Source organism: Heliangelus exortis, chromosome 1 (assembly GCF_036169615.1).
Source record: "Heliangelus exortis chromosome 1, bHelExo1.hap1, whole genome shotgun sequence".
NCBI classification, from domain to species: Eukaryota; Metazoa; Chordata; class Aves; order Apodiformes; family Trochilidae; genus Heliangelus; species Heliangelus exortis.
In genome coordinates, this window is record NC_092422.1 from 168455140 (window position 1) to 168481385 (window position 26246).

Below are 26246 nucleotides of genomic sequence, written 5' to 3' on the forward strand. Positions count from 1 at the left end.
TTAGTAGTGTCAAAGTAATGAAATGTTGATAATACAATGATGCACTGTTTTACAGTCAAAGTAGCACTGAAAAAAGTAATGAATCTCTGCAAGACAAGGTGGTGTCAACCCATCTTTCAGATGAGGAATACTGACAAAGAATGTAAAGGTTCTGCTGGAGATCTGTTAGTAGTCACAGAAAGGTGATACTACACCTCAGTCCGTATTTGAGTAGTTAAGTTTGTATCATGAAATTTTCATAGCTTCTGTGGCTTTAAATAAATGTTCTGTATTAAGTCTAACGGTACACAAGATTTATTTTGACTCATAGATCAGAATTCAAAGAGTAAGGTATAAGTCTTGCTGGAAGATGTGACTAGACTTGCTTATTTGGCAGTGGGTATACTTGGTACTCCTTAAAATAACTAAGAAAATGTACAGCTCTGGCCCAGGTAGTCAGCGGTGTCCCAAAAAATGAGTGCCCACTGTTCGGGATTGGCTTTGTAAATTATGGCATTTGGTTTGGGTTCTCATTAAATGTTGTATGCCATAGAGTGACACATGATACGCCCTGCAGTGTGTCATGTGCTGTGATGCTAATCAACATTCAATACCAAAAGAGGAGAGCAGCTGCTCCCCAGTCAGCATGTCTGAACAGTCCTGTGCCCAGCAGGGTATCACTTAATTCACACTAATGGATAAAGAACTGGCCTCATAACACTTATGTAAATGAGGCTAATGATCAGGGGGAAAATGCAAACTAGTTTTCATTTATTCATAGAGATAGGTGTAATTAGAGGTAATAGCTGGATCCAAAAACCTGCTCTCCAGCATTTGTTGATAATACAAAATGTGAGTGGCTTGTTCTGCTGCTTGTCTCTCATGCAATTATTAACTTCACACAGAAGCTGAAGTGAGTGTGTTCTTAAATTCTCATTGAGAGAGTTACAAGGCTTAATGGGGAAAAGGTGCAGGTAATTGCATCTCCTAAACTTACCTCTGTTATTTTCACAGTGGGGTAACGGATCTCTATGGAAAATCCACTGCTGGGAGGATCAGTGTATTAATTCAGGTTTTTTGACCTTTTCACATTAGCTCCACTGCCTTCTGTAGATCAGAGAAATTAAAAGGAGGCAACCTGTCCGTTGCAGTTGTGGTGACTGAGGAATAAGAATGTAATTAGGTACAAAGGTCTTATTTTAGCATCTAGGCTGTAGAGTACTTGGCACCCTCTCCCATTTCCCACAAGCGTTCTTCCTCTTGTTCGTGAAGTCTGCTGTCCCTCTCTGGCAGCTCTGTCATCCCAGTGACACCACTTGGTCATTCATGTCTTGAAGAATCAATCAATTATGGTGGCATAGTCTCATGGCAAGAAGCAGGAGTTGATCTGGCTGCAATTTTAACAAGTTATTATCTACTTGGGTACTTCAGGCTGTGCCAAATGTGTGTTTCTGATCCTGCATTACAAGGTGGGTTAGGCTATGCAGCTCTTTCTTACCAGTAGTCATCTTGGTGTGATGTGTAGTGAAGATGTAAATCCAGCCTTAATCTCATATAGAAGAGGAAAATTAATAACATTTGAGGCTCTGTGGTCCTGACACAGTTTGATATGGGCATATGCTATTTTCTGTAGTTTATTGCAGTGCAAACTAACAACAAAATTCCATGAGAGCTGGCTTCATTCTCACTGAGTGGGCACCTCTCTCAACATTTGCATGGTAACTAAGTCTTGCCAGATTTTAGGTATTATCTGATCAGCACGCCAAGAACTGATTGTGGAAGTTGTAATCCAACTGCATAATGGCACCAACTTGGTTGAGAAAGCTGTGGCAATACCCAAAACAAAGTCAGGATTCTGCATTCTGTAACTGAAATCTTCATAGTGAATCAGGGGGTTGTTTAACTAGATTGTCCTTTTAAAACTTCTAATTTTTTTTTCCTTTTTTTTTTACTGTGCCTGCTACTATTCTGTTAAGGTAGTCTTTCTTTGAATGGAAGACCACCAGTTTGGAGATTGGAGATGTGAGGGGGATATTTGCCAATTAAACCAAATCATCCAAACCTAAAAAGTTATCCCTACTCTTTTTTTTTTTTTTTTTGTGTAGGAAAAGGTGTCTCTTGCTTTAACGCTTGCTCAGTACAAAGTTTAGAGCACCTCCAGAAGACTGGAACACTTGTTGATGTTGGAAGTAAAGTCCAGGCCAGCTGTCAATAGATTGCATTTACAAAACCAGTGTAATTATCACTGAGTTATCACTGACTCATTACTTTTCATATCAAAGAGGGAGAATTATGAAGGAATACCACTGAAGAGAAAGCAGATGATGACTGAGGAGGGAGGGATGTGTGTGTAACACAAAAATCAAAAGATTACATCAAGCTGGAAAGTTACATGTGTATGGCTGTTGTGAAACGTTTATTCTCATCTTTCCTCTGCTTAGTAATTGGAGTTAATCTTGTTGTAGACAAAGAAGCAAGTCAGGAAAATATACAAGTTTAAACATACTAAATCATCAAAAACTTAAACTAACAGTCAGGGCTTTTTATATACTCTGTGTTTGACAAGTGCCATTTGTCAGACCTATAAAAATGCCATGTCATCTCTCAGTCATGTCTGAAGTCTTATCAAGTAGCTCTGATATTCACAGGTTTTACCTAACAAAACCTGATCTGTCAAAATTTAGGGTTTTGCCTTGCATTCACATTTCTTTCTCAAATATTTGCTTTTAAAACCTCTTTAAAAGATACTGAAGCGTTACTTAGTGGAAAGGTCCCATATTTTTCTGCCTTCTCATCCTGAAAATGATTGCACTTTTTCCTTAGCAACTGCAGAATTGAAGAAATTATTCTTGAACTGTCTTTGTGAAAGTGGCCTGACACTTCAGCAGACTCCCTCAACCTCTGAGGATGGAGCTTGTAGCAACAGTGAAGTGCTTGACTCCATAGTGCTGAATGTAAATATAATCTTAAGAATAGGGGGAGAGAAATTGTCTGTTCTAGAAGCATGCATTGTCTCTGGCCACAGATTGCATTAGCATTTGTTCAGTTCCATTAAATTCTGGTACCTTGTCAAAAGTTGGCATTATTACTTCAAGGAACCCATCCTCCTGAGCAAACTGGTGAGAAAAGCTGGGACATGCTGGCAAGCCCAGGTGGGTGTAGCTTAAAGCTAGGAGGCTGCCAGCTGCATATCAGGTGTCAGGTATTGTCAAGCAGTTGCTGTTTCAGCAGCTGACAGTGGAGTAGGGACTTAAGGAGAAATGGATGCTTGTACAAAGGTCACTCATGTCAAGGGTTTCAGCAGAGTGTCCTTAAAACAGTCTTAATTGGCACTGTGTGCTTCATACATAAGGATTCTCATTACTGTGAATGATCTTTTACTCTGAAAATGCTCTTATATCCTTAAGAGCCTGCAAACATTTCTCTAAATGCAGTCAAGGAAATACACACGTATTGGAGATTCCAGACTTGTCTATAGCAGTGTCATGTGGGTGATGAGGCAAAACTTGATATTTAGGGAACTTAAAGTGGCTTTTCCTTGTAGTTACAATGAAATATCTTGGTGTGGAAAGGGTAATGGCTGCTAGCGAAGGAACACAATTAACTTGATTTCTATTTGAATATTTGTTTAACTGAGATCCCCACTATTATCCTACTGAAAATCAGGCATAATTCACAACTCAAATAGATACTGCCTGTCCACTTGGCCTTGAAGTTCAAGTGCAGTAGAGAGAAAGAAAAGGAAAAGAGCACTTTTAGGCCTCCAAGCACCTGATCCTAAGCATTTAGCTACTTGGAGGAGAAATTTGAGTCTTTCGAATGCTTTTGGACTGTGACTCTGCTGAGTCTAAATTTTTTACTGATCTAGCACTTCTTGATTAAACTTTCTCTTCACTTCATACCTACATGTCCATAATCCCAAGGGCACTTGGCAGGCAACCAAGAGCAGTGCTGGTGAAGCCGTCTTCCCTGGCTGCTTTTTTTTTGATGTGGTTTTGATGTATCAGTGTAGTTACAGGAGCTCGCTACTGACCTGGAGTGGGTCTGTCCCTCTGGGCTTTCCTCCCACCCCCTCCTTAATGCTGACGATTGCACTCAACTCATCCTGCTGTAAACCAGTTCTGGGAGCTAAACCAGCAGAGAAAAACCAGTCATACTCAGAAAAAAAGAAAAAGAAAGAAAGAAAGGTTGTAAACTCTGAAATTGGCATTCCTCACCCTAATAAGCAGAAAGCCTGGGTCTCCCAGAAAATGTGCTGAATCATAACCCTGCTAGGAAAAAACACAGCAGAAACCCTGCATGTTTATTTGGGGTGATGACCCTGATGTCATCTTATTTGATCATACACAGTTAGATCAACTACTACTTAATTAAAAAGCAAAAAGGCTGCAGTAACAGTAGCAGAAGAGGGCATGGACTGGCCAGATATGGAAGTGCAATGAACCTCTGTTGAAGGTAGAAACCTGCCCAACTTTGGGCAAGGTTTTTTGTTTGCTGAGCAAGAAGTGACGGGGCTATTCCCAGGCTTACCTGGCTGGGCTAATTATTTAGTCATTGTTCTTTCTATGTGAAAGACTGGAACACTTTTTTTTTTTTTTTTTTTTGTGATGCCTTTTGGTAGAGTTTTGTGGCCTTCAGACTTGACCGCTCATCAATCTGGTAGTCTTGCTCTTGCAACTGTGATACTAAACAAAGCTAAGGAAGTTGTAATACATCTCATTATCCACATGACATTTTTTACATTCTCTTTGCATCACTGTCTGCCATGAGGATGACCTGTGAGATTAATTTGGTAAAGTAATAGTTAATCTACACATTGTCTTCCCTGTATTTGTAGTGTGCTGTGGGCATGATTTACAGAAAATGGCAACATAGTACTTCCCTCTGCTCCCAATTTTAAGCATGAGGAGGTTACCACATACTTTTGCAAATCTCATTTTTGGCCCAAAACTAGGGTTTCTTTTCCCTGGACATAATGCTGCAGCAGCACTAGTAATCTTCCATGTGAAACTTTGCCTTCACTTAAACTCAGTCACTTGTCCTTTCCAAAGTTCAGGCTGTGGAAAAGCATTGCCAGCAACAGGGCAGGCTGACTGTAACCAGACTGTCACTCATGGAACAAAGCTGTACTCATGAAGGGTCTGAAATTTATTTTTTAAATATTAGTTCAAATACTTATTTAAGTATTAATTTAAATATTTGTCTCTTTGCAGGGATGCCCTGCTCCTGTGGTGAGTGTCATAGAATTGTAGAATGGTTTTGATTGGAAAGGACCTTAAAGATCATCCTGTTCCAACCTCCTGCATGGGCAGGGACACCTCCCACTAGACCATGTTGTTCCAGGCCCCATCCAACCTGGCCTTGAACACTTCCAGGGAAGGGGCATCCACAACTTCCTTGGGCAACCTGTGCCAGTGTCTTACCAGCCTCACAGAATTTCTTCTTAATGTCTAACCTAAGTCTCCCTTCTCCAAGTCTGAAATTATTCCCCCTTGTCCTCTCACTACACACCCATGTAGAAAGCCCCTACCCCTCATGTGTGTGTGGTGCTCATAATGGAAGAGCCACACAGAGTTTGCACTGTTCCCGCTTTTTTTTTTTCCCCCAAAATCTTAATCAATTTCCCAAACAATTTACATAAATCGTAAGGAGTTATTTGGAGGCAAGGCCTGAGAACGAAGCTTGCCACAGAGAAGAGTGACATCATCCATCATCCACACAGGCCTTGGCACAGCACTAAGCTGAAAAGTCCCTCGATAAGCAAAGGGCGCATTAGCAGCAGCTCTGCAACACCTCCCCCGTTGCACAATGGTGTTTGTGCTGGGCTGGTACCGAAAGCCCAGTCAGTCCACCCGGCATCAGTCAGACTCTGCTACCAGCAGACTCTGCTACTCTGCAGGCTCATGTTGTTGCAAGGTGTGCTCTCTGGTGTGCCCTCTGCAGCCTGGGCAGTGGGGTGATGGGGAGCCCAGGGTGTGGATGTGGGTAGGGGAGCCCCACGGGCGCCCCTCCGCCGCTGGGTGCGGTGGGGCTGTGGGCATCCAGGTGGTTACCCCTGCCCTGTGTGACTCTGGGCTTGTGTGGAGCCAATGATGATAAAATCAAGATTACTGCCTTCGGAAAAGCCTGTGAGGTTTTGGGTTTTCAGATATGGCACCAGCCTGTTGGGTCAGGAGCAAGTCCTAGCGCAATCCAGCGAGGAAGGGCATTTAATGAAACTTCAGTTCTTTGCTGCTGAAGGAAAGCGGGAGCAGGGGTTTAAAGGGTGTATTGATCTTCAACTCTGAGAGCATTAAGGAGAGGAAATAAAATAAACCTCTCTTAGGTGGGCACTCCCAACACACGGTAGCTGATGCCATCCATCCTTCAGGCCAGCAGTAGCTGGTGCAGCTCTCCATAGTTGAGGGGCTGTTTCCCTCCTCAGTTGCTGGGTGCCTCCGCAGCTCCCTGTGCTGTTGCTTGGTGGGTGGAAATACAAATGAGCATTTATTTTACTTGATTGTTTGTCTAGTGCCACTTGACTGTCTCCTGATTTGTTATCTGATGTTGGTATTGCCACTGGATATTTTCGCTTTCTAAAGTTGTTGGGGCCATTGTTGTCTTTTTATTTTTTTACTTGTTGCCTTTCATAGACATGCTTCCATTTAATCCACGTATCTCCCCTTCTCTAGTACAAATCATCTCTTGTCTTTTTTCTGCCTGTCTCTTATAGAGCTAATTTTCTCTGTGTTTTTAAATGTTATTTTAAAAACATCAAATATTCACTCTCTGGACGTATCAGGGTTCACAAGGGGCTGCTTCTCTGCTCTTTCTTTGCAGCCTCAAAAAAAAAAAAAAAAATCCAGGAAGGCAGCAGTCAGCAACCCAGTCAAGATGTCCCAACACACCCGTAACAGTATCACTCTGTCTCTTGTAGCTTGTACTCCCAGCAGCTTGTGGTGATCCTCTGTTGATGCCAAACTCCACCATTTGTGTGGCAGAGGGAAGCAGTGTTGAACAGGGAGGGCACAAGGAGGTTTCACCTACAGCTTCAGGTGTAGAGTGGCACAAAGAGAGGTGGCCTTGCTCTGGAGGCCCACTAGGGTTTCCTTCAGCTTTGCTTCAAGGAGATCCAATGTGTCCAGTGTCTAGTACTGATTATATACAGTGATAAAATTGTGCAAACTGTTACCACCTACGAAGGTGTACTTCCACAATCATGTTCTTAACCTGTGAGAGGAGCCTAGGGCCAGTTTGACAAGATGTTCAAGTATCTAGAGGTGCAGGTGAATGTCCACAGGGGGTTCTGAACACAGGAAGGCAAACATAGTTAAATTTCACTTGTATTTGAGCATCATGTAAAGTGGTCTTGAGGTTGGGCTGTTTATACACCAGCTGAACAAGACCCTCTTGACCTTATGTTTATAAGGCCCATGAATCCCACTTTTCCCAGAAGAGAGTGGGAGCAAGGCTGACTGCTGAGCCTGCAGCTCCACAGCAGTCCAACCTCACAGGAGCTGGTCCTGGTTTTTCCTGTGCTAACACAGGCCAGCCCAGAGAACTAAACCAGCATTTTTTCACTGGGTTGGGTTTTCCCATGGATCAGCTCAGAGAGTGGTGGAACTGCATCTCTACTCTCGCTTCTTCACTGCCTCAGGGCATAGACCTGGCACCACAGAAAGTGGAAAGGACCTTGATGCTGTAAATGTGTCCTGGTGTCCTTTGCTGTAGCCTGTGGACAGGACCATACATGGTTGTATCCCCATCTCCAAAATTCCTGAAGGCCATACCCACCTTCCTCAGGCATGGGCTTTGATTTGTGTGTAACCCCTTGGGGAGCAGTCAATTCCTACTCCATGGACTCCTCCTGTGCTGTCAGAAACATGCAAAACCTTCCTTGGTTTGTTTTGTTTGAAAACATGAAACCTGGCTTATTTTGAATAATTTTCTCATTGACTTCTCTGAAAGAACATTACTGACAGGTTTTTTTTTTTCCTTCTATCTTCTATCCAACTTACTTCATGCTTTCACCTTTCATAGCTGACTCATGACTTTTTATTTTAAATTAACAGGTGAGATGATGATTAATTAAAACTCTTGGAGTGGAGGTGGTGATCATTAAAGGGTGATGATGTAGAGGATGACTTCCTCTGTTTATCCACAGAACTAATCAGGCTTGAGAGGTGGATGTTATGCCACTGTCCTACCCAGAGAAGCTGCCTCTGAAGCACAAGAGGTTAATTCATTCTCTGTCCTTGGTCTCTCTTCTGTGACTGCCAACAAAGGTAGCAATTACAGTGTTATCTCAGGGGATGTTCCCTGATGTGGATAATTTTGGAACTGGGAAACCACTCTGATACAATTAGTGAATTTCTTCCAGGCCAGAGAACCCCCCGGTCTGGTCATTAGTAAAAGTTGTTACCTAGATTAAATTTGTGCTCATACCTCAGGAAAAAAGGTTCTGTTGCATTGCAGGTCTCTCAAAGCACCTGGTTTCTTGGAGGATCAACTCTACAAAGGCACTATGAAGAATGTGAAACATGCCTTAAAGGGCAAGTTGGTTTGTGTCTCTTTTTTTTTTTTTTTTAGCTTTTTTTGGGGGGAGGAGGGCAACTTCTGTAGCATAGTTTATGCTTCAGATCGTAAGTACACGTGCTGTTGTATTTGTTGTGTAAAATAAATAAATAAAAATACCATGGCAAAGCATTTGTTCTTGTGGAAGTAGCCTGAATCAAAAGAAATGGTTAAGGAATGACTTTCACAATTTGCAAATGCCTAGGGGGAGTTACGGTAGCTGGTTCTGTAGCCTAACATTCAGGGGTCTGAAACGACCCAGGATCAGTGTTTGAGCACTGAAAGACAGCAATCCGAGATTTTTCTAAAAAACCAAAACAAAAACAAAGGTTTAAATTAATTGACTACTTGAAACAGTTTAACGAGGGTTGTAGTGGATTCAGCAGGCAGTGTAGTGGGGTTTTCATTACTAGTACTTTTAAATCAAAATCAAATGTTTTGTTCACGCAGACAGTAATTTTAGGAAAATCTTACGACCACATGAGTTCAGGCTAGAAGATCCCAATAGTTGTTTTTGGCCTGATAATCATGAAGTGAATTGCCCAGAACAATATGGTAGTTTCTTTGCTTGAGCCAGAAAAGTCCAGGGAAAAAAGAGCAAGGGAAGCCAACTGTCTCTGTTCGACTGCCCAGTCAAGTAAGTGAACGTCTCTTCTTTGGTTTCTGTAGGCTCTAGGTCAGGAAAATTTGCAAACTTATCTGCAACCATCGAGTTGGTTGTGTTGCAGAAGTCCCCAGATGAGATTTTCCATTTTGCAGAGTGCTGTGCAGAAGTGGTGAGCCCTTGCTGTGGGGAAATACTAAGGAAAGGTCAGGCACCCCTGGAAAAGGGGTAGACAATATATGCAAATTGTTGGTATTTAATTCAGTCGTGTAACGGGGAAGAATAAACATTATTCCTGACATTTTCATTTTTGATTAATGATGAATGGAGTTGGCAGATGTTCAGCTGGCCACCAGATGGGGTCTGCTCAGTCCAACGAACAGAATAGGAACAGTCTGGGTCTTGTAAAGCCAGCACTGACAAAAACTGACAGTATCTCCAGTTCATCCAAGTGATACTCCAACTTTGACCTCAGAACAACTTAGCAGTTTAAGAATGGAGGTAGTACAACCAGCGACACTGCTTATGGAAGTGAAATGGGGTGTGGAAGGATTGGGGCTGGTCAATTTGCTGGAGTTTCAGCGGGTTTTTTCCGCTGCAGGAACCGCAGACCGCGGCTTTGATTTCATGGGGCTGGGTCCGTGCGGGACCTCCTACTTCATCCACATAGGGTTACAGATGTCAGTGTGAGGTCTCTGGGCACATCTGATGGCGCAGCCGGTTTGTGATGGGGGTGGGCTGCAGTAGACGGGCTGTTTGTAACGTCGTCAGCCCCAGGATGGGCTTGGCGGCTCCAGATCAGATATCCCAGTATTGGTCCTGGTCCATCAGACGGCCTTTCGGTTCTGGCTGCGTCTGCCGATGGTTCATCTGCACACGGAAGGAGGGGGGCGGAAGGGGGGATGGCTCTTCCCGGCCCGCCTGGAAACTTGCCTGAGGTACAGGGAGGGTTGGGGGCGAGGGGGCGCAGCCCGCGGGGACAGGGATGGGGACAGGGATGAGGACAGGGATGCTTTCCTGAGCTCCTTTGCCCGCGGCGGCCGCCACGCCTTAACCCGTCAGGGCCAGCTCCCCTTAGCACCCTGCGGGCATAGTCATTCAAATTTAGAAGAATGAATTTAAATTCATGCAAATTCCGTTCCTGAGGGGAAGCGATAAGTGTCTGCGAAGTGCCCCGTCGCCGTCCCGCACGGCGGGCCCGGGCAGATAAGGTGCCCCCGGCTGCGGGACCCCGGGGATGGGAGGAGTAGAGGGGGTGGGGTTGCCCACTGCCTCTCGCAGCGAGGGGTAATGTGTGTGTGTGAGTGAGAGTAAGTGTGACTCTGTGTGAGTGTGACTGAGTGAGTGTGTGTGTCTGAATCTGTGAGAGTGTGTTTGTGGGGGCGGGCGGGGGGTGTTGCCCCTTTTGACCCCAAGATGCAGCGCGAATAAATTCCCTTTGATAATGACTTCTCAAGGGACACAAAGCGGGAGGGAAGAGGAAATTTGACCGCGGTGTTCACGGTTACATTGATGGTGCCGGAGGGGAAGCTGCCCGCCAGCCTTTGAAGCCGAACCACCCGCCTCTCAGGGATTGTTATGCCCACACTGGGGCTGGAAAAATGGGGGGGGGGAGGGGTGGCAGGCTAGTGAGGGCTGGAAGTTGTCTGTCCCGGGGCAGGTATAGCATGTCCCAGTAGCCCGGGTGTTACTTTTCTGTGCCGAAGCTGAGGCTCGGACGGCTCTTGACCACTCGAGATGTGCCAAGGAAGGCAATGATGGGCAGACATTTACTCGCTGTGGTCCTCAGCTTCGAATTAATTTTTATTTTTATATTTATTATATTCCTACTTCTAAACCGATGTCTAGAACAAATCTTTCCCCCGCCCTTATCCCAGTCCGTAGTTTGTTTCTCCGTGCACTTCGCTGCGCAGGGCCGGGCTGGCCGGGCCGGGCAGGGTCAGTCCGGAGCACGGCGGAGGGTGGGGTGGGAAATCTATTTCGGGCGTGAACACGAACAAAAGCGTTGTCGCTAAAACACATTGTCCGTCGTGTCATGAGCGCAGAAATTTATTGCATCTGCAAACGCTTGGTCCCCCGGGTAGGCGGGCGGCGGGGCCGGTGGCAGGAGCGGCTCCCCAACTTCCCTCCCTCTCTTCCCTCCTTCTCTTCCCTCCTTCCCCCGCCTTGGGCGACACTTCGAGGGGAAAGTCGCTGGCAGGAGAAATTCCTCCCGCCGCCTGACGGAGGAGCGGTGAGGGGGGCACGGGGGTCGGGGGTGCCGTGGGGAGCCCCCCGAGGGGTCGGGAGGCGCTGCCGGTGCCTGTCCGGGACTCTGTTTGGGGTGAAGCGCTCGGGAGGCTGCCCCCTCCCTGCCCTGCAGCCCGGGGACGGGGGGAGCGTAGGGGGTGTCCGCGGGGGGCGGCGCAGGTAGCGCTCTCAGCAGGCGGGACGAGGAGGGGAAGCGGCGGCGGCACCGCCCGGTGAGGGCAGGGCGGGAGCAGCCCACCCCCGCCCCGCCGCCCCTCTCTCTCCTCAGCGGGGCCGTGCCCGGCGCTGGCCGCTCCTCCGGAGCTGCCTGGGGAGGGGAAGACGCGCTCCGGGAGGAGGTGAGCAGCGCGCCGGGCTGGGGATGCTGCGCCCCGCGGAGCGCGTCTTGCCGGGGCTGCGGAGAGAGGGGCTCGGGTTCAAGCGGGGCGGGGCGGGGCGGGAAGGAGCGCGGGGTCGGGGCTGCAGCGGGGGTCGTCGCCTCCCCCAGCTCCTCCTGCAGCCCCTTGCCGCTGTTCCGGTGCAGTAAAGAGGTAATTTGCGGTTGCGTGTGTCCGCTCTCCCTCCCTCCCACCCGGCTCGCCCGCCCGAGGAGCCGGGTGGGTGCGGGTACCTTCGCGTTGGCGGTGGGAGACCGGAGCCGGGGACCCGAGGGTGCCTCGGACCCACCGGAAAGTCTTTGAAACTCGGGGAGGACGGGGAAAACCCCACCTGTCCCTTCGGGGAGCTCTTCCTGCTGAAGAAGACTTCGTCTCCGGCTCCTCCGAGATGAGCGCGTATTGCTCAGCGTGTCTGACAGCATCAACCGGGCTATGCGCGGAATTCTGTTTTTACAACTCCAGTCTTGTGACTTATTGAACACTTTCTTGAAGTGTTTTCTCTGGAAACTTGTCTGAAATGAGGGCTGTGAGCCCTAACAAAGAAGGGTGTTGTTCGGGAGCCAACAGGTGACGGGGTGAAACCTGAGTATATGTGTACATTGGAGTAAAGTCTGGCTGCTGTTTAAAATAGAATTTAAAAAATCAATGGGAGACTGTAAAAGGCAGGATTTCTTTCTTTCTAAATCTGTGCGCCCTCGCAAGGAGAGAGGATACCGCTTCCTCGGCCAGAGGTTTGGTTCTTGCCTAACTGCAGCGTGTGCTTGTATTTCCATTAGGGCTGCAGAGCGCCAAGCATAATACATCCGAATCAGATGTGTTGGCGTGGGGCGATGCTTGTCACGCTGCTTCCTCCTTTTGTTAACGCAGGTAGCCCGCCTGTGCAGTGTGGCTGGTCAAAAAAAAATTCCCCGAGAGGGACTGTCCGACTTTTAGTCGGAAACGTGATCTCTGTGCTAGGATGCTAGAGAAGGAAAGCTCTTAACTCTTCTGTCGGTTCTTGACTAGCAAAAGGGGAAGAAAGCTCTTACTTCTAGGGTGCGTCTAAAGATCTGTTGAAATAACAAGCCTACAGGCTGCGTTCCTTCCCCCACTGCTCTGCATGGCAGAGTTACTCAAAGGGCCCAACAGCTGGAGAAGTGGCTGTGTCTTAGTGCTGATACAAACACCACTCGTCAACTGGCTCCAGATTTCCCAAGCAAAGAGCTACAGAGCTGCCTGTAAATACCTCACTTGTACCGTGGCTAGGGAATGGGGACTTTTCTGATCATTCGCTCAGGACATAATAATTTTTTACGGTGGTTTATTGCTGCTGTGTTACACCCTTCCTCTTCTAATGTAGTTATCATGCACCAGGGATTAAATAGGCAGGTGAATGGGCTGGCCATGCTAATCTTAACTCGTTGAGCCTTCATTGTGAATGGATGCATGTGATATGCATCTTGTATCCCCTATAGCCTTGTTAACAAGCCTTCTAACAAAAAAGTTGTTAAACAATTTGCCCTGCAGGACAGAGTAACACAGCAGGGGATGGGCAAGGAGATGTTTGTCTAACTGTGCTCACAAATCATGACCTCTTGTATCTGGTCAGGGGTGAACATAATCAGTGAGCTGGAAATCCTAGCACGGGGATAACCTTCATATGGGGTTCTGCAATAGCTTCATACAAGTTTGATTTCCTAACATTTTATATTCCCGTGGGTTTGTAATTAGGAGTGTAGTTTGTCTTCGCTTTTAAGAACTTTGTCATAATATGGTCGTTTTAATACATCAGTAGAAAAAACATATTAATGGCTTTTCTTTTTAAATGAAATGTAGCTGTTTATTCACTTACGTTATTCATTGCTGTCAAGCTGCCAGTGAAATACCTCCTTGTAGGCTATGAAGCCGTTTCTGAGAGGTAGTATTTGAACAGAGCTGAAACCTCAAAATGTTCCACAAACTTTTAAGAAAACAAACCAAAACATCCTTGCTGCATTTTGTAGATGTCGTGGCAGGAGTAGAAAGACCACCTTTCTACACTTCCCTCAGAAAGCAGTTATTTTTTCAGCTGTTGTTTGTATTCATTTGAATCCTCCTTAGGATGTAATCATTTTAAACAGATCACTTTGAAGGATGAGTGCAGTTTGGGGGGCGGGGAGGAAGAACCCTGTAGTTTTAAAATGCAAACCAAATTACACTTGAGCAGGAGAGGAAGGAGAACTCCTAAACAAGCAATTGCTAAAATAGTTCCGCAGATAGCCTGCTGTTAGGCTGGCCTGGTTTAGAAACCCCACTCTCAGCAACATCACAGTGTTGGTGACACGGCCATATTAATACATGGTAACAGTTATTTTATAGCTGGTTTAGCACTAGTTCTTGTTTAAAAGTGAATTCTATCCTTTGAGTAATCTTGGTGCATTGAGATTCCTGAACCTCGCTTTAGACATCTACAATCGCCTTATCTGGGGCGGAGCTCCCTGACTGTAAAGTTGCATTTCAAACTTGGAGGTAAGGTGTGTTTTTCCTTTTATTCTCTACCAGCCATACTTTCATCATGCCCTGTATCACTGGGAAAATGGGCCTGTGGTTTTCTTGTTGGATCTGGAGAGTGTGTGCTGTCTGAAATGGTTGGGTCAGCGGTCTCTTTCCTAAATTACATCTCAAATCTGCATCCTCTGGTGTGGTTGATGTCGGGCTGCCTAATGAAATGTTGGCAAAGATATTTCCTCTAGAGGTTCCTTTTATTCCTGGGTGAATTGGCAGGAGTCTCTTCTTGAAAAGTGAGAGTCTGATCAGCACAAGTTCTCATGATGCAAAGTGTAAGAATTAGAAATATCAGCTGAGACATCAGCAAGTGGCACATTATTGTAACCAGATATCTACCTCTTTCTGAAAAGACATAGTTCACCTGCTGCTAAGATCTTAGTTATTTTAGAGGTAAGAATTATTTGGGTATAAATGATGTGGGACACAAGCTGTCAAACTGAGCGTCCCCATTCATCTGCAACAGTGAGCAGTGTTGCCTGCAGGAGTGATTTCTTAACTGCATCATGGTATTTTTCTGTCCCTCCTTCCTCACACCCCAGTTTTATACAGTAACAAAACCATACCTGAGTCTTGACTTCATTTCCACTAGTACATGGAGTGGGAAAACAGTTTTGTATCACTTGACTCATCATTTGTTTCTGAAGGAATCTAATTAGGGGATCAAATACCTACCAGGATGTCTGTCTTTCTATGTTAAATACATAGGATTGAGCTTTTAGGTTTGAATTTGGTTTTATGTTCCTTGACAACGATTGTGGTATAGTGATGCCAAGCTTGCAGGTTGTTTTGCTAACCTTCAGTTGTTCAGCTAGAGTAAGATTTCAGAAATTTGCTTGACAGCTGATAAGCTGTGTAGAAATAGCCTGTTTTCAGAGAGGGTTGGCGGTCTTACTTGCCCCATCAAATATTAAATGAATCTTTTATTGCAGTGCAGCTCTGCAGTGTAGTAGAAGTGTGTTGGCATCTTAGCAGTTTACCAAAAATAGTGCTTATGGTTTTGAACCAAAGTTTTTGGAGTACAGTCAACAAACAAGTTCTTTCTTTTTTCTTGGTTTTTTTTTTGTTTTTTTTTTTTTTGTTTTTTTTTTGTTTTTTTTTTTTTTTGAGCACTAGTCCAGTGGAAGAGTTAAGTAATCCCATCTCTTTTTATTGGGTGTGGGAATGTATAGAAGTAATGAAAATGAGGGTAGATAGACTGCGTAATACTGAGTGTTGTCATTACTCTGACTTTGTAGCTTTGGATGCACGTGGCCACTTTTTATGGAGCAGCTTCGGGTTTATGTACTGAATCAACAGAGCCTGCTGCTAACCAGTGCCTCACACTTGAAGGAGTAAAAACTCATGTTGAATAACTAGCAGAATGTTTGGGAACACGGTCTTTAATCTTTCCTCCACCCGTGATCTAACAGCACCTTATTTTCTCTAATAGGTAGATGATGAGCCTCATGATTACCTGAGAAATGTAATGTGGGACCCACCAGAAGTTTTTAGATTGCTCTACCCTTTACACCCACCAGCAAGATTCTCTGTCAAGGAGATTAAAATTTTCTACAGCTCAGATCTAGCACTGAGATAAATGCATCTGTGTTTAGATGGACAGGTGAAAGAATGGTCTACAGTGTGGAAGGCACAGCTCGTGTGTAATGTTGTACTGTAAAAACAAACTTGTTTCTAACCTAAGTGGTCAGGCAGAATATGTCCTCTCTGCCTCCTATGTGTATTTCACTGAAACCCCTGGCCTGAATTTCCTAAGAACTTCTGCCAGAAGTAATGCAAGATACTTATCTTCAGCTTTTTTTTTTTTTTTTTTTTAACTGCAGAACGCTACAGATGTTGCTGAGAACCTTCTTTACCAGCTGTGACTCAATGATCTCACTGATACTAAGCTTTGCAGGCTTTATGAACAGAAGCATCTCCCTGTAGGGTTTAAATTAACAGCATAATCATGATGTATTTTACTGAGCTTAATCTGGCATAATTGGATTTCAGTTATTTAACTGGACCCACACCCTTCCTCTCTGATACAACTAAAACAAAGTTCTCAGAGGAATCCAGGAGATGCTCAGCTCTCCGTGGCTACCTGGTGAAAAACAGGATGCCACTTGCAAAACTTCATTTCCCCAACAATTTCTTTAGTTCTTGACAAGCAATTGTCATGTCTTTTGTGATGCTAGATTGGTGGTACTAATGAATTCAGAAGGACCTTGTGCTTTTACTCCTAATACCTGCCCAATGAGTCTTTCCTAGGTACACCTATGTATAACATTTGGTGTAAAGCCAGCAAAAGTGTAAAAGGTGACCTGTTAATACTGAAACACATTGTGGTTGCCAACTGTGGTACTGTGTGTGTGTGTCTAGTTTTCTTTTTGTCAAGCAGTTTTATTTTTATAACTCTTCTTAAGTACTTTTGAATTGCTTCTAGCAATTGTAATGATGCTTCAATAACTTATTGTTCTGGGCAACACAAGGAACATTTGTAGAACGTTGTAGAATCATTTGCATTGATAATTAGTTGTCGCATTCCCAATTTTATTAAAGCTTTGTTAATATCTTCTTCCAGATCAATTGCTTGATGAGCTGCAGCTGAAATATTTAACACTTCACACTTACACCACTGGAGATGGAGCCCAAAGCAAACAATCTCGTTTTCGGGTGTCAGCGAAGCTCAACATCTGATGATGACTCTGGCTGTGCCTTGGAAGAATATGCCTGGGTCCCCCCAGGCCTCAGACCAGAGCAGGTACCAACTTCTGCATTTTTAAAATCAGCCTTGTAAGGAATGTCCAAGGGAGTGCTACACTGCCTCTACAAGTCTAATTGAATTCTTGTAATACATAAAACTAAGCCTAGAACCTTTCACTTCTTGTTTTGTTTCCTGTTCCAAGGAGGCTGTGTCTAGGGAGTTTAAAATCCTCACCACTGGGGAGTTTTATTCCTAGTCAAGATTTTTTAATAAATATGTGCTGCAGAGGTATGTATGGTTGAGTCTAAAAGCAGCATAAAAATTTGCTTTGTCTTTAAAATAAGTTAACTAGGTTAAATTAAAGTTCATGCCATTGGGCTGTTTAGCCAGTACTTCACTGCACTGGTACAACTCTAAATAATTAGGCATTTGACATCTAGAACATGTACAGTACTACAGCACACATAAATGGGATTGTTCTGTCACTGTGACAGGTAATAATGTATTTTATGCTTGTTTAAATAGCTGTATGCCTGCCATTTGTTCTTTCCAGGATTCCTGTTGTACAGTCTCTGGAGCTGAGGCTCTTGGGCTGGGCTGTCCCTTCCCCTCTCCCCTTTCTTCTTTATCTTTTATAACATTACAGTGATAGAAGTGAAATTAATTTGTGAGCCAAGCTGAGACAAATATGCACCTCTCATAGTATTCATTTACTCAATGATATTGCAGCTGTGCTGAGGCTGTGTACTCAGTGATATTCAGTGTTAAATGGACAGAGTGGTTTGTAGTGTCTGCTCATGGAGGCAGAGCAGCCCTCCCTCCGCTGGCAAGGGACTGCAGTCCATAGTTATAAAGGTACAGAAGAGATCTTGTTGCTATGCAGAGATTTTCTTAATCATGAAAAAAGTAGAGAGTCAGCAGGAATGGCAAGTAATAACCTATTTTTAGTGGAACTTTTTTTATCACTCACTTAAGAATCCTAATGAATTGGACCTTAAAGTGGAACAGCAAGCTAACATTCTGCAAGAACAATTAAATGTCATAAAATATCCTCATGATCCAGCTAGCTCAGATTTTTTTTCCTAAGAATTAACTGATTTAGGGAATGGTGCAATAAACTTGAGAAAAAAGACACAGAGTATCTTTGAGGCTTCACTTTGTAGTGCATGCTCTTATCTTTTCCTGCAGCTTTTGGAAATGCAGTTAGTAGTAAGAGGGCTTATTGTAGACTTCTGATGTTTAAATATTGGTTAAATGAATACCAGGTAATGTTTTGTACAACCATACAATTTTGATTGCTTCCTGAGTCAAGTGATAACTGCTTCTTTTTCATCTTTCTTGCAAAGTAATAAGCTGTTGACCTGAGCATTGTTTAAATCTGGATGGCAAGTAATATTTTTGCCAATAGTCAGCTCTTATTTACAGCCCCAGGCCTCGTGACAAGCTGGAAACCATGTAGGAAAAACAATAAATCTGTAGCTGTTCCACAAAAATATTTTTTGCCATTGGGCTTTGTCATAGTGTTCATTACAGCTTTCCTGTCATAATTTTCTTCTGAAAAAAAAAGAAGAAAAAAAAAAAAAAACCACCACAAAAAAGTGAAGATTGATAGGTTTGTGCACCTCATATCGATTTCTTTATCAAAAAACATGCAGCCTGTAAAAATTTCATTGTTAATTTGCATCTGATTGAAATGTGGCTGGAACCAGCCTCCTCCCAGGGGAAGGATGTTTCCACCTTCTTACCAAAGCCCACATGGAAGCAATGAAAGCTGATGCTTTGGGTGAACCTGATCAGCAGGAGACTACAAAACAGCTTTTGTCTCAACAATGTGTAAAATGCAGAGAGCAAATTAAATTTGTTTATATAGTGGCTGTTTTCTGGAAAGCTTCATGCCTTGTGTGGTAAATTGCAGAGGGGAAACTTGGAATTTCCACGGGTTTGTTGACCAGCCCTGAAGGGGGTGGGAATAATGAGAACATTAAATGTGCATAATTTATGATACCCCCCTAATTGTCACCGCAAATTGCATTCCAGAAAAGCAATTCAGCAGCTGGGTGCTAGTTTTATCTGAGACAATTCAGGTTTGCTGAGCTGGTTCATCTGGGTCTCGTATTTTCAGCACAAACCCTGTCACAGGTCTAATGTAGCGTAACCATCTTCTTTCCTAAAGGAGACCTGAGGTAAAACAGTAGCTGAAGGATGCTTGGGTGATGCGTGTCCCTCTGTCTGAACTCTCTCTTCCTCCTGGTCAGGTCCAGCTGTATTTTGCCTGCTTGCCAGAGGAGAAGGTCCCTTACGTTAACAGCCCTGGAGAGAAACACCGGATTAAACAACTCCTCTATCAGCTGCCACCTCACGATAATGAGGTAAATCCAGAATTTAGGATGCACTGTCAGGTCTTAGGTCTCCCTGGCGGCTTTTAGGTGGAGAATTACCTACCTGGGTATTTATTACAAGCCTAAACCGTGGCCTGCAGTGGCATCTGACCCATAAAGCAGCACGGTGTGTACACTGAGGCCATTGTTCCCCTCTCCGGTTGGCTTGTGTGCAGATAAGAGCTGTCTGGAAGGACACTGCCTTTGCTTGTTAGCCAGCCTGGTGTCACTGCAATAAACTTAACACAAGTTGGTTTTATAGTGTTTGCAGCCACCCACCAATTACCAGGAACCTACAAATTCCTGGAATTGCATTGTAACACACACAAAAAAAGGATGCTTTGTGATAGTAAAAGGTTTGCATCTCAGATATGCAGTGCAATTTGGAGTAGAAGTGGAAATAACAAACAAGCCCTTTGTAAGGAGAGGGGGCGGGGGTGTCAATACTTAAGATCTTGTGTATACTGCAATAGTTGGTTGTGGGCACTTAACCATAAATCTAAAGGACAATCTTATGGCTGATTTAGGTTTGTGCCATTTTTTTAAGACGGCGGGCAAGTTTTGGTTTGGCTTTTTAAAAATCTTTTTTCTTGCCTAGGCAACTTAGTTTTGTATGGGGGTTTCTTCCTTGGGATGCAAAATCTCTCTCCTTACTGCGTTTGTATTATGCAAAGCATTAAGATGGTAGAGGAGACAAGTTGGAAAAGTTTAAAGTTGATTGCTGGCATGCCTTATGAATCTCTTGCACCTATTCACTTATTAATCTAAAAGCTCAGTGTCTCAAATAAATTCTCCTGGGTTTTTACTGCTAGGTGAGATACTGCCAGTCTTTAAGTGAAGAAGAAAAGAAGGAACTGCAGATGTTCAGTTCTCAGCGCAAAAAGGAGGCGCTCGGCCGAGGCACTATCAAACTCCTCTCCAGAGCAGTGATGCATGCAGTTTGTGAACAGGTAATACTGCTGGTGCCACAGGACAACTGGGGGTCAAATGATGTAAAAATATTATATGGAAGCTTATCTGTATGTCAGAACACACACACAAAAAAAAAAAAAAAAAAAAAAAATTTGAAACTGCTGGTAAATAGAAAGAAGGTACTGCTTGCTTCAGTGAAACACAACCGTTTATACTTGGGAATGAACTGAATCTTTTGATTTAGTTCCTGCTCAAAAATACTCATACTGAAGTAATGACAAATGAAAAACAGTCATATGCTTAAAAAATTATGTATAAAATAAACTTTTATTCACAAATGATTTGTTGATGCCCAGAGTTTGCCTCGACCAAAATTGAGAGTATTTTTTCCCCTCTTGCCAGAATTCTGGAATTAAACCTGCCTATTTGACTTGGTGTTTTCACTTAGTTTAAGTGCCAGGAGCAAGCTGTTTGGGATGGGAAGTGTGTTCACTTTCTGGTTTCTTTCCTAGTGTGGTACAAAAGTAAACGGCGGTGAAGTTGCAGTTTTTGCCTCAAGAGCTGGGCCTGGTGTGTGCTGGCACCCCTCATGTTTTGTGTGCTTCACCTGTAACGAGCTGCTTGTTGACCTTATCTACTTCTACCAAGATGGAAAAATTCACTGTGGCAGACACCATGCTGAGCTCCTTAAACCTCGATGTTCAGCCTGCGATGAGGTAAATAATCCACATTTTACAGCCAATCTATGTACATGTTGTTGTTACCAAACTGCATCATCTGGGCAATTCCTGCAGTTAAATAAAAGTAACTTTTGCATGTGAACAATTAGGGTATTTTACATATTTTAGCTCCCAGGGTGAGGTTTTGGCCGCTTAACAAAAGTTTACTTTTTCTCTCTGAAAAGATCATTTTTGCTGATGAGTGCACAGAAGCTGAGGGCCGACACTGGCACATGAAGCACTTCTGTTGTCTCGAGTGTGAAACGATCCTGGGTGGACAGAGATACATCATGAAGGACGGGCGACCATTCTGCTGTAACTGTTTTGAATCTCTGTATGCAGAATACTGCGAGACCTGTGGGGAACACATCGGTAAGTAGGTCCTTTTTAAGCACAAAACTTACCAATTAAGTGAGAGCCAAGTGCTGGAATAACATCATACTCCACAAGTGTGGATTCTGCAGGTAATTATTTTGAGAAACCCAGAGCATTGTTTTTTCTCCCATTCTAGGTGTTGACCATGCCCAGATGACCTATGACGGACAGCACTGGCACGCCACGGAGACTTGCTTTTCTTGTGCTCAGTGCAAGACCTCTTTGCTTGGCTGCCCCTTCCTTCCCAAGCAAGGGCAGATTTACTGTTCAAAAACTTGCAGCTTGGGTGAGGACGTTCATGCCTCCGACTCTTCCGATTCTGCGTTTCAGTCCGCTCGATCCAGGGATTCCAGGAGGAGTGTCCGGATGGGAAAAAGCAGCCGCTCAGCTGACCAGTGCCGTCAGTCTCTGCTCCTGTCACCAGCCCTCAATTACAAATTCCCTGGCCTCTCAGGCAATGCTGATGACACCCTCTCTCGTAAACTGGAGGATTTAAGCCTGTCCAGGGAAGAGGCAAGCTTTGGTAACGAAGACTTCTGGAAGGGAAGAGTAGAGCAAGAAATGCCTGAAGACCCTGAAGAATGGGCTGAACACGAAGACTACATGACTCAACTTCTTCTCAAGTTTGGTGATAAAAGCCTGTTCCAGCAGCCCGCTGAAGTAGACATTAGATCAAGTGAACACTGGATTTCAGATAGCATGGTCAAGAGCAAGTTAGACTTGAAAAAAAATAATCCAAGCCTAGCAAGTAAGAAGTATCAATCAGACATGTATTGGGCCCAGTCACAAGATGGCTTGGGTGACTCTGCATACGGCAGCCACCCAGGCCCGGCCAGCAGCAGGAAAATCCAGGAGCTAGACATGGAACATGGGGCATCAGGATATAAACATGACCAGACACCGTGGTATGGAGGTTCACTCGAATGTTTGTCTGACCTGAAACAGCAAGAACAAAGCGTTCGAGACTCAATGGATTCTTTGGCTTTGTCTAACATAACAGGTAATGGGGAGAAAATGGCTGGTTTTGGTGGAAGGATCAATCAAAGCATTCTAAAAAGCTTTAGTAGAAAGAGATTCATATAAAGGAGGTGATAGCTTTTATCAAGCAGATATTCTTCCACAAGATACATTTCTGCTAAGTTCTATTTAAATTTATCTCCTTTTGAATTCTTTCTTTTGCTTATAACAAAAAAATCCATGTTAAACAGTAAGAATGGTCTTGAGCTATGCATTTGTGATTAAAAAAATGTTTCAAGAAAATGAAGATTTTTTTTTTCCCCATACCTTAAGTACAAGAAGTTGCATTATAGAGCAGGGTCATATTAAAAATAATCTGCAAAACAATTTAGGTAATTTCCTGATTTGCTTGTACAAATATGTAGAAAATCTGAAAAGATGGTTAACTTCTTAGCCTTAGGAAATTAAGTTTATGAGATTATCTTTCTCCATTGACTAAAGAGACACTTCTGCGATCTTCTTGTCAAACATAACTGAAATTAGGCAAAGGGATTAAAGTCAGATATGCAAGTGTCACTGTGTGTCTGTGAGTTAACTTTCCTTTCCTGTTTCCCTACAAAAACCCCAAACCTGAGTGTTAGGTATGAGAAACCCATTTTAAAAGTTGTCCTATCCTCTCCTCCGTTCCTTTCTTCCTGTAACCTGAATTCTTGTAGCTACTCGTGTAGTTCCATGTGCTGCACTGCCCAAGTAGAAACAAAAGAACTGTTGAGGAGATCTTGGTTCAGGGGGCACAGGAGGAGAGGGAGGAGGTGGAACTTAGAGGCGTTGCACCTGGGAATTCCACAGGGCAGATGCTGCTGCTGTTGTGGGAAGGGAAGGGTCATTGGACACAAAGTTGGAGTAAAGCAGGCCAGCCTACTGCTGATGGTTTTTAGAGGGTAAGGATCCTTCTTGGTGAGGCAGTAAGTGTGGTTTTCCTGTAGCAACAGCTGGAATATTGAATTTAGTGATACTGGAGACATGAAATATTTTAGCCTTAAAAATGGCAAACACAGATGGTAGAATAATTTTAAGTAACTCCTTTTTTTCCTTAGAGACTTAGCTGCTGCATGTGTGTTAGAGCTGTTTAAAATTTTTAAACTCATTAAACTATTTCTACTCTTGATGTCCTAAAGTTAGTTAATTCTTTGGTAATCACAGCTAATCCTTCAATATTTTAAGTCAAAACAAAGCTTATTTCTCCTGTGAAGCTAGTCCTTTTGGTAACAGTTCCAAAAACCATGTTTGCCTTGCTGAAAAGAATTGTTAAAAATTTTCTTATAATACTTATCTCTTTGATAGTCCTCATTTTCCTTTTCCTCCTTACTCCACTCCCACCACAGGGGCTTCAATGGATGGAGAAGGGAAACCACGGCCATCGCTCTACTCTTTGCAGACTTTCCAAGAACTGGAGGTAGAGGACTGTGAGAAAATGAGCAACATGGGAACTCTGAATTCTTCAATGCTCCACCGGAGCACCGAGTCCTTGAAGAGTCTGAGCTCAGAGTTGTGTCAGGAAAAGGTCTTGCCAGAGGAAAAGCCAGTGCATGTGCCTGTACTGAGGAGATCTAAATCCCAGTCTAGACCACAGCAAGTGAAGTTTTCAGATGATGTTATTGATAATGGAAGTTATGAAAATGTTGAAATCCGTCAGCCCCCGATGAGTGAGAGGACTCGTAGGCGTGTTTACCATTTTGAAGAGCGTGGAAATCGGCCTTCTCATCATCGCAGAAGAAGTAGGAAGTCTCGTTCAGACAATGCACTTAACTTGGCTGCAGAAAGAAGATGCTCTCCAAGAGAGAGGTTTCGTTACTACTCCCCTCAGGATCATGAAAAATTTATGCAAAACAGAAGCTCCCGTGAGATTCGGGCGTATATTCAAAACGCGGAGCTGTACGGACAATATGCCCACACTCGGTCTGATTACGCGCTGCGGAATCAGGTGGTTGATAAATTTTTTGGATTGTATGGTGAGGAAGATGACTCCTGGTGTTCAACTTCATCCTCGTCGTCTGATTCCGAAGAGGAAGGTTATTTTCTAGGACAGCCAATTCCACAGCCACGCTCACTGAGATACCCATACTACACAGATGACCTTTCTGGTCCAACTACTGCTTTATCTAATTCTCAGTTTGGACAAAGGACAACCAAATCAAAGAAGAAGAGGGGACACAAAGGAAAAAATTGCATCATCTCTTAAATTTAACAATTGGGAAGATCAGTCAACTCTGTAGCTCCAGTTTGAAACACAGCTTTTTATATTAATAATTGTACTTAGGCAAGTTGCTAACGTTCTTAATGCTTTGCCAGTGTAAATGGTAACCCTGCCAGAGTTTACATTGTACAAGTAACATTCAGAAATGTCACCATGCCAAATGATGATCTGCTCAGATAGTGCTAGGTTTACATACTATGTTTCAGCTGTCAAAATACGGTTACTGCAGTTCTTGATACACACTTATTGTAGACATTTTATTTTATGCTTGCTACTCACCTGTGTGGAATATTCTGAGGGGGAATTCAACACAAAGATCAACAAATAAAACCATCAGTCCTGTGCTGCAGCTATATATACACACACAGGTTGATCTTTGACTTTTACCTTTTTATGACCAAGAAAAAGAAGGCTCTTTGCTGTGTCCTTTCTTCACTCTTCCTCCTTCAAGTTTCCCTACAAAAACTGGATTTTTAAATTTTTTTTTTTTTTTTTAATTTGGGAAAATGCTCCTTTTCCACAGTCCACCTTTAAGGAGGCAAAAGTCAGAACTTGGATCCATGAAACCTTGATATATCCTAAACTTGTGGTAAATGGTTTATACATTTAACTCACCTTTTGTCCCTCCACTTTTTTTTTTTTTTTTAATTCCGTCCCTCCGTAAGGGTTCTTTTTTGGTGCCCTTTTAAAAGAAGATGTTAATTCAGCTGCTGGAATTGGACTTAGCTGCCAATGAGTGGTGATGGCTTTTTAGGTCCTGTTCCCCAACCCCCAGCAGCAGAAAGAGAGAGGTACAACTGCTGGAGTCCTCTGCTCAGGCATGTCACCCCATTTAAGTCAATGGATCTGCTTACGCAAGAAATACTTTCATAAGGGCTTAAAGGATTAGCCTCCAGAATTGTATCTTTTCAAATGCATTATCCAGGTTTAAAAATGTATTAGCTGCAATTCTAAATAATAAAAAAAAAAAAAAAAACCCAACCCATTGATATTTATAATGTAGTATTTCATAGGCTTAAATGTATTCATAATTTAACAGTGCAAATACGAATGTACATATTGTACAGTTAAAATTTTAAAAGCTGAATATTTTTATATCCCTGAATTTGAAGAAGTTTGTTACAATATCAGACTAGATTTGTTAGGGGTTTAACAGCAGCGTTATGGATGAAATACTGCTTGTATTTTAGTCAGGGGTTTTAAGTTGAAAAATACTGAAAAACGTTTAGTGCAAAACAGCTTAATTTTGTCTACTAGGTATTAAAAGCTCTGTATGCATGGTGGGGCTATGTAAATACTCTCTAAACTATGGCCCTGTTAATCTTGCAAGTGTTATTTATGGGTCAAGCAAAATGTAAACTATATAAATGTAAAAACCACACAAGCCTGGAATATATAAGTACAACAAATATGCAACTCCTGTGGATGTGTTTTGGTTTTTTTCTTTTCCTAATTCTTGTTCCCCTCCTTTCCCAGGAACAGTTTCAGAAGGTTACCTACACGTCAAGGAAGAGAGATGCTGGGTGGTTCTAGAAAGGCAAGCCAGCAAAAATCTAAAATAGTGGATAATCTCAGAAGTTGCCTTGAGCTTGTATGTGGAGCAGGAGCTATTTTAAGTTATAATAAAAGTTCCAGTGTTTTAAATAAAGGGCAGAAATTTGTTACTTCAACTAACA

The 26246-nt window shown here is 43.4% G+C and overlaps 1 protein-coding gene across 5 annotated transcripts in view; it reads left to right on the forward strand.

The window, feature by feature from the left end:
- The window catches only part of PRICKLE1 (prickle planar cell polarity protein 1), a 65053-nt gene extending 39067 nt beyond the window's left edge, over window positions 1-25986 (forward strand). The window contains exons 1-8 of one of the 5 annotated variants that reach the window (XM_071733581.1): window positions 9827-10074; window positions 16850-17029; window positions 19228-19341; window positions 20163-20300; window positions 20775-20978; window positions 21167-21353; window positions 21493-22356; window positions 23699-25986. In XM_071733581.1, coding sequence (XP_071589682.1) covers window positions 16910-17029; window positions 19228-19341; window positions 20163-20300; window positions 20775-20978; window positions 21167-21353; window positions 21493-22356; window positions 23699-24555 — 2484 coding nt within the window. In that variant the 5' untranslated portion in view covers window positions 9827-10074; window positions 16850-16909 and the 3' untranslated portion in view covers window positions 24556-25986. Of the gene's footprint in view, window positions 1-9826; window positions 10075-11188; window positions 11370-11600; window positions 11725-11751; window positions 11917-16849; window positions 17030-19227; window positions 19342-20162; window positions 20301-20774; window positions 20979-21166; window positions 21354-21492; window positions 22357-23698 lie in introns of those variants that run through there. The other 4 variants (XM_071733579.1, XM_071733582.1, XM_071733580.1 and 1 more) reach the window with 4 other exon arrangements.
- The last annotated feature ends 260 nt before the right edge of the window (window positions 25987-26246 follow it).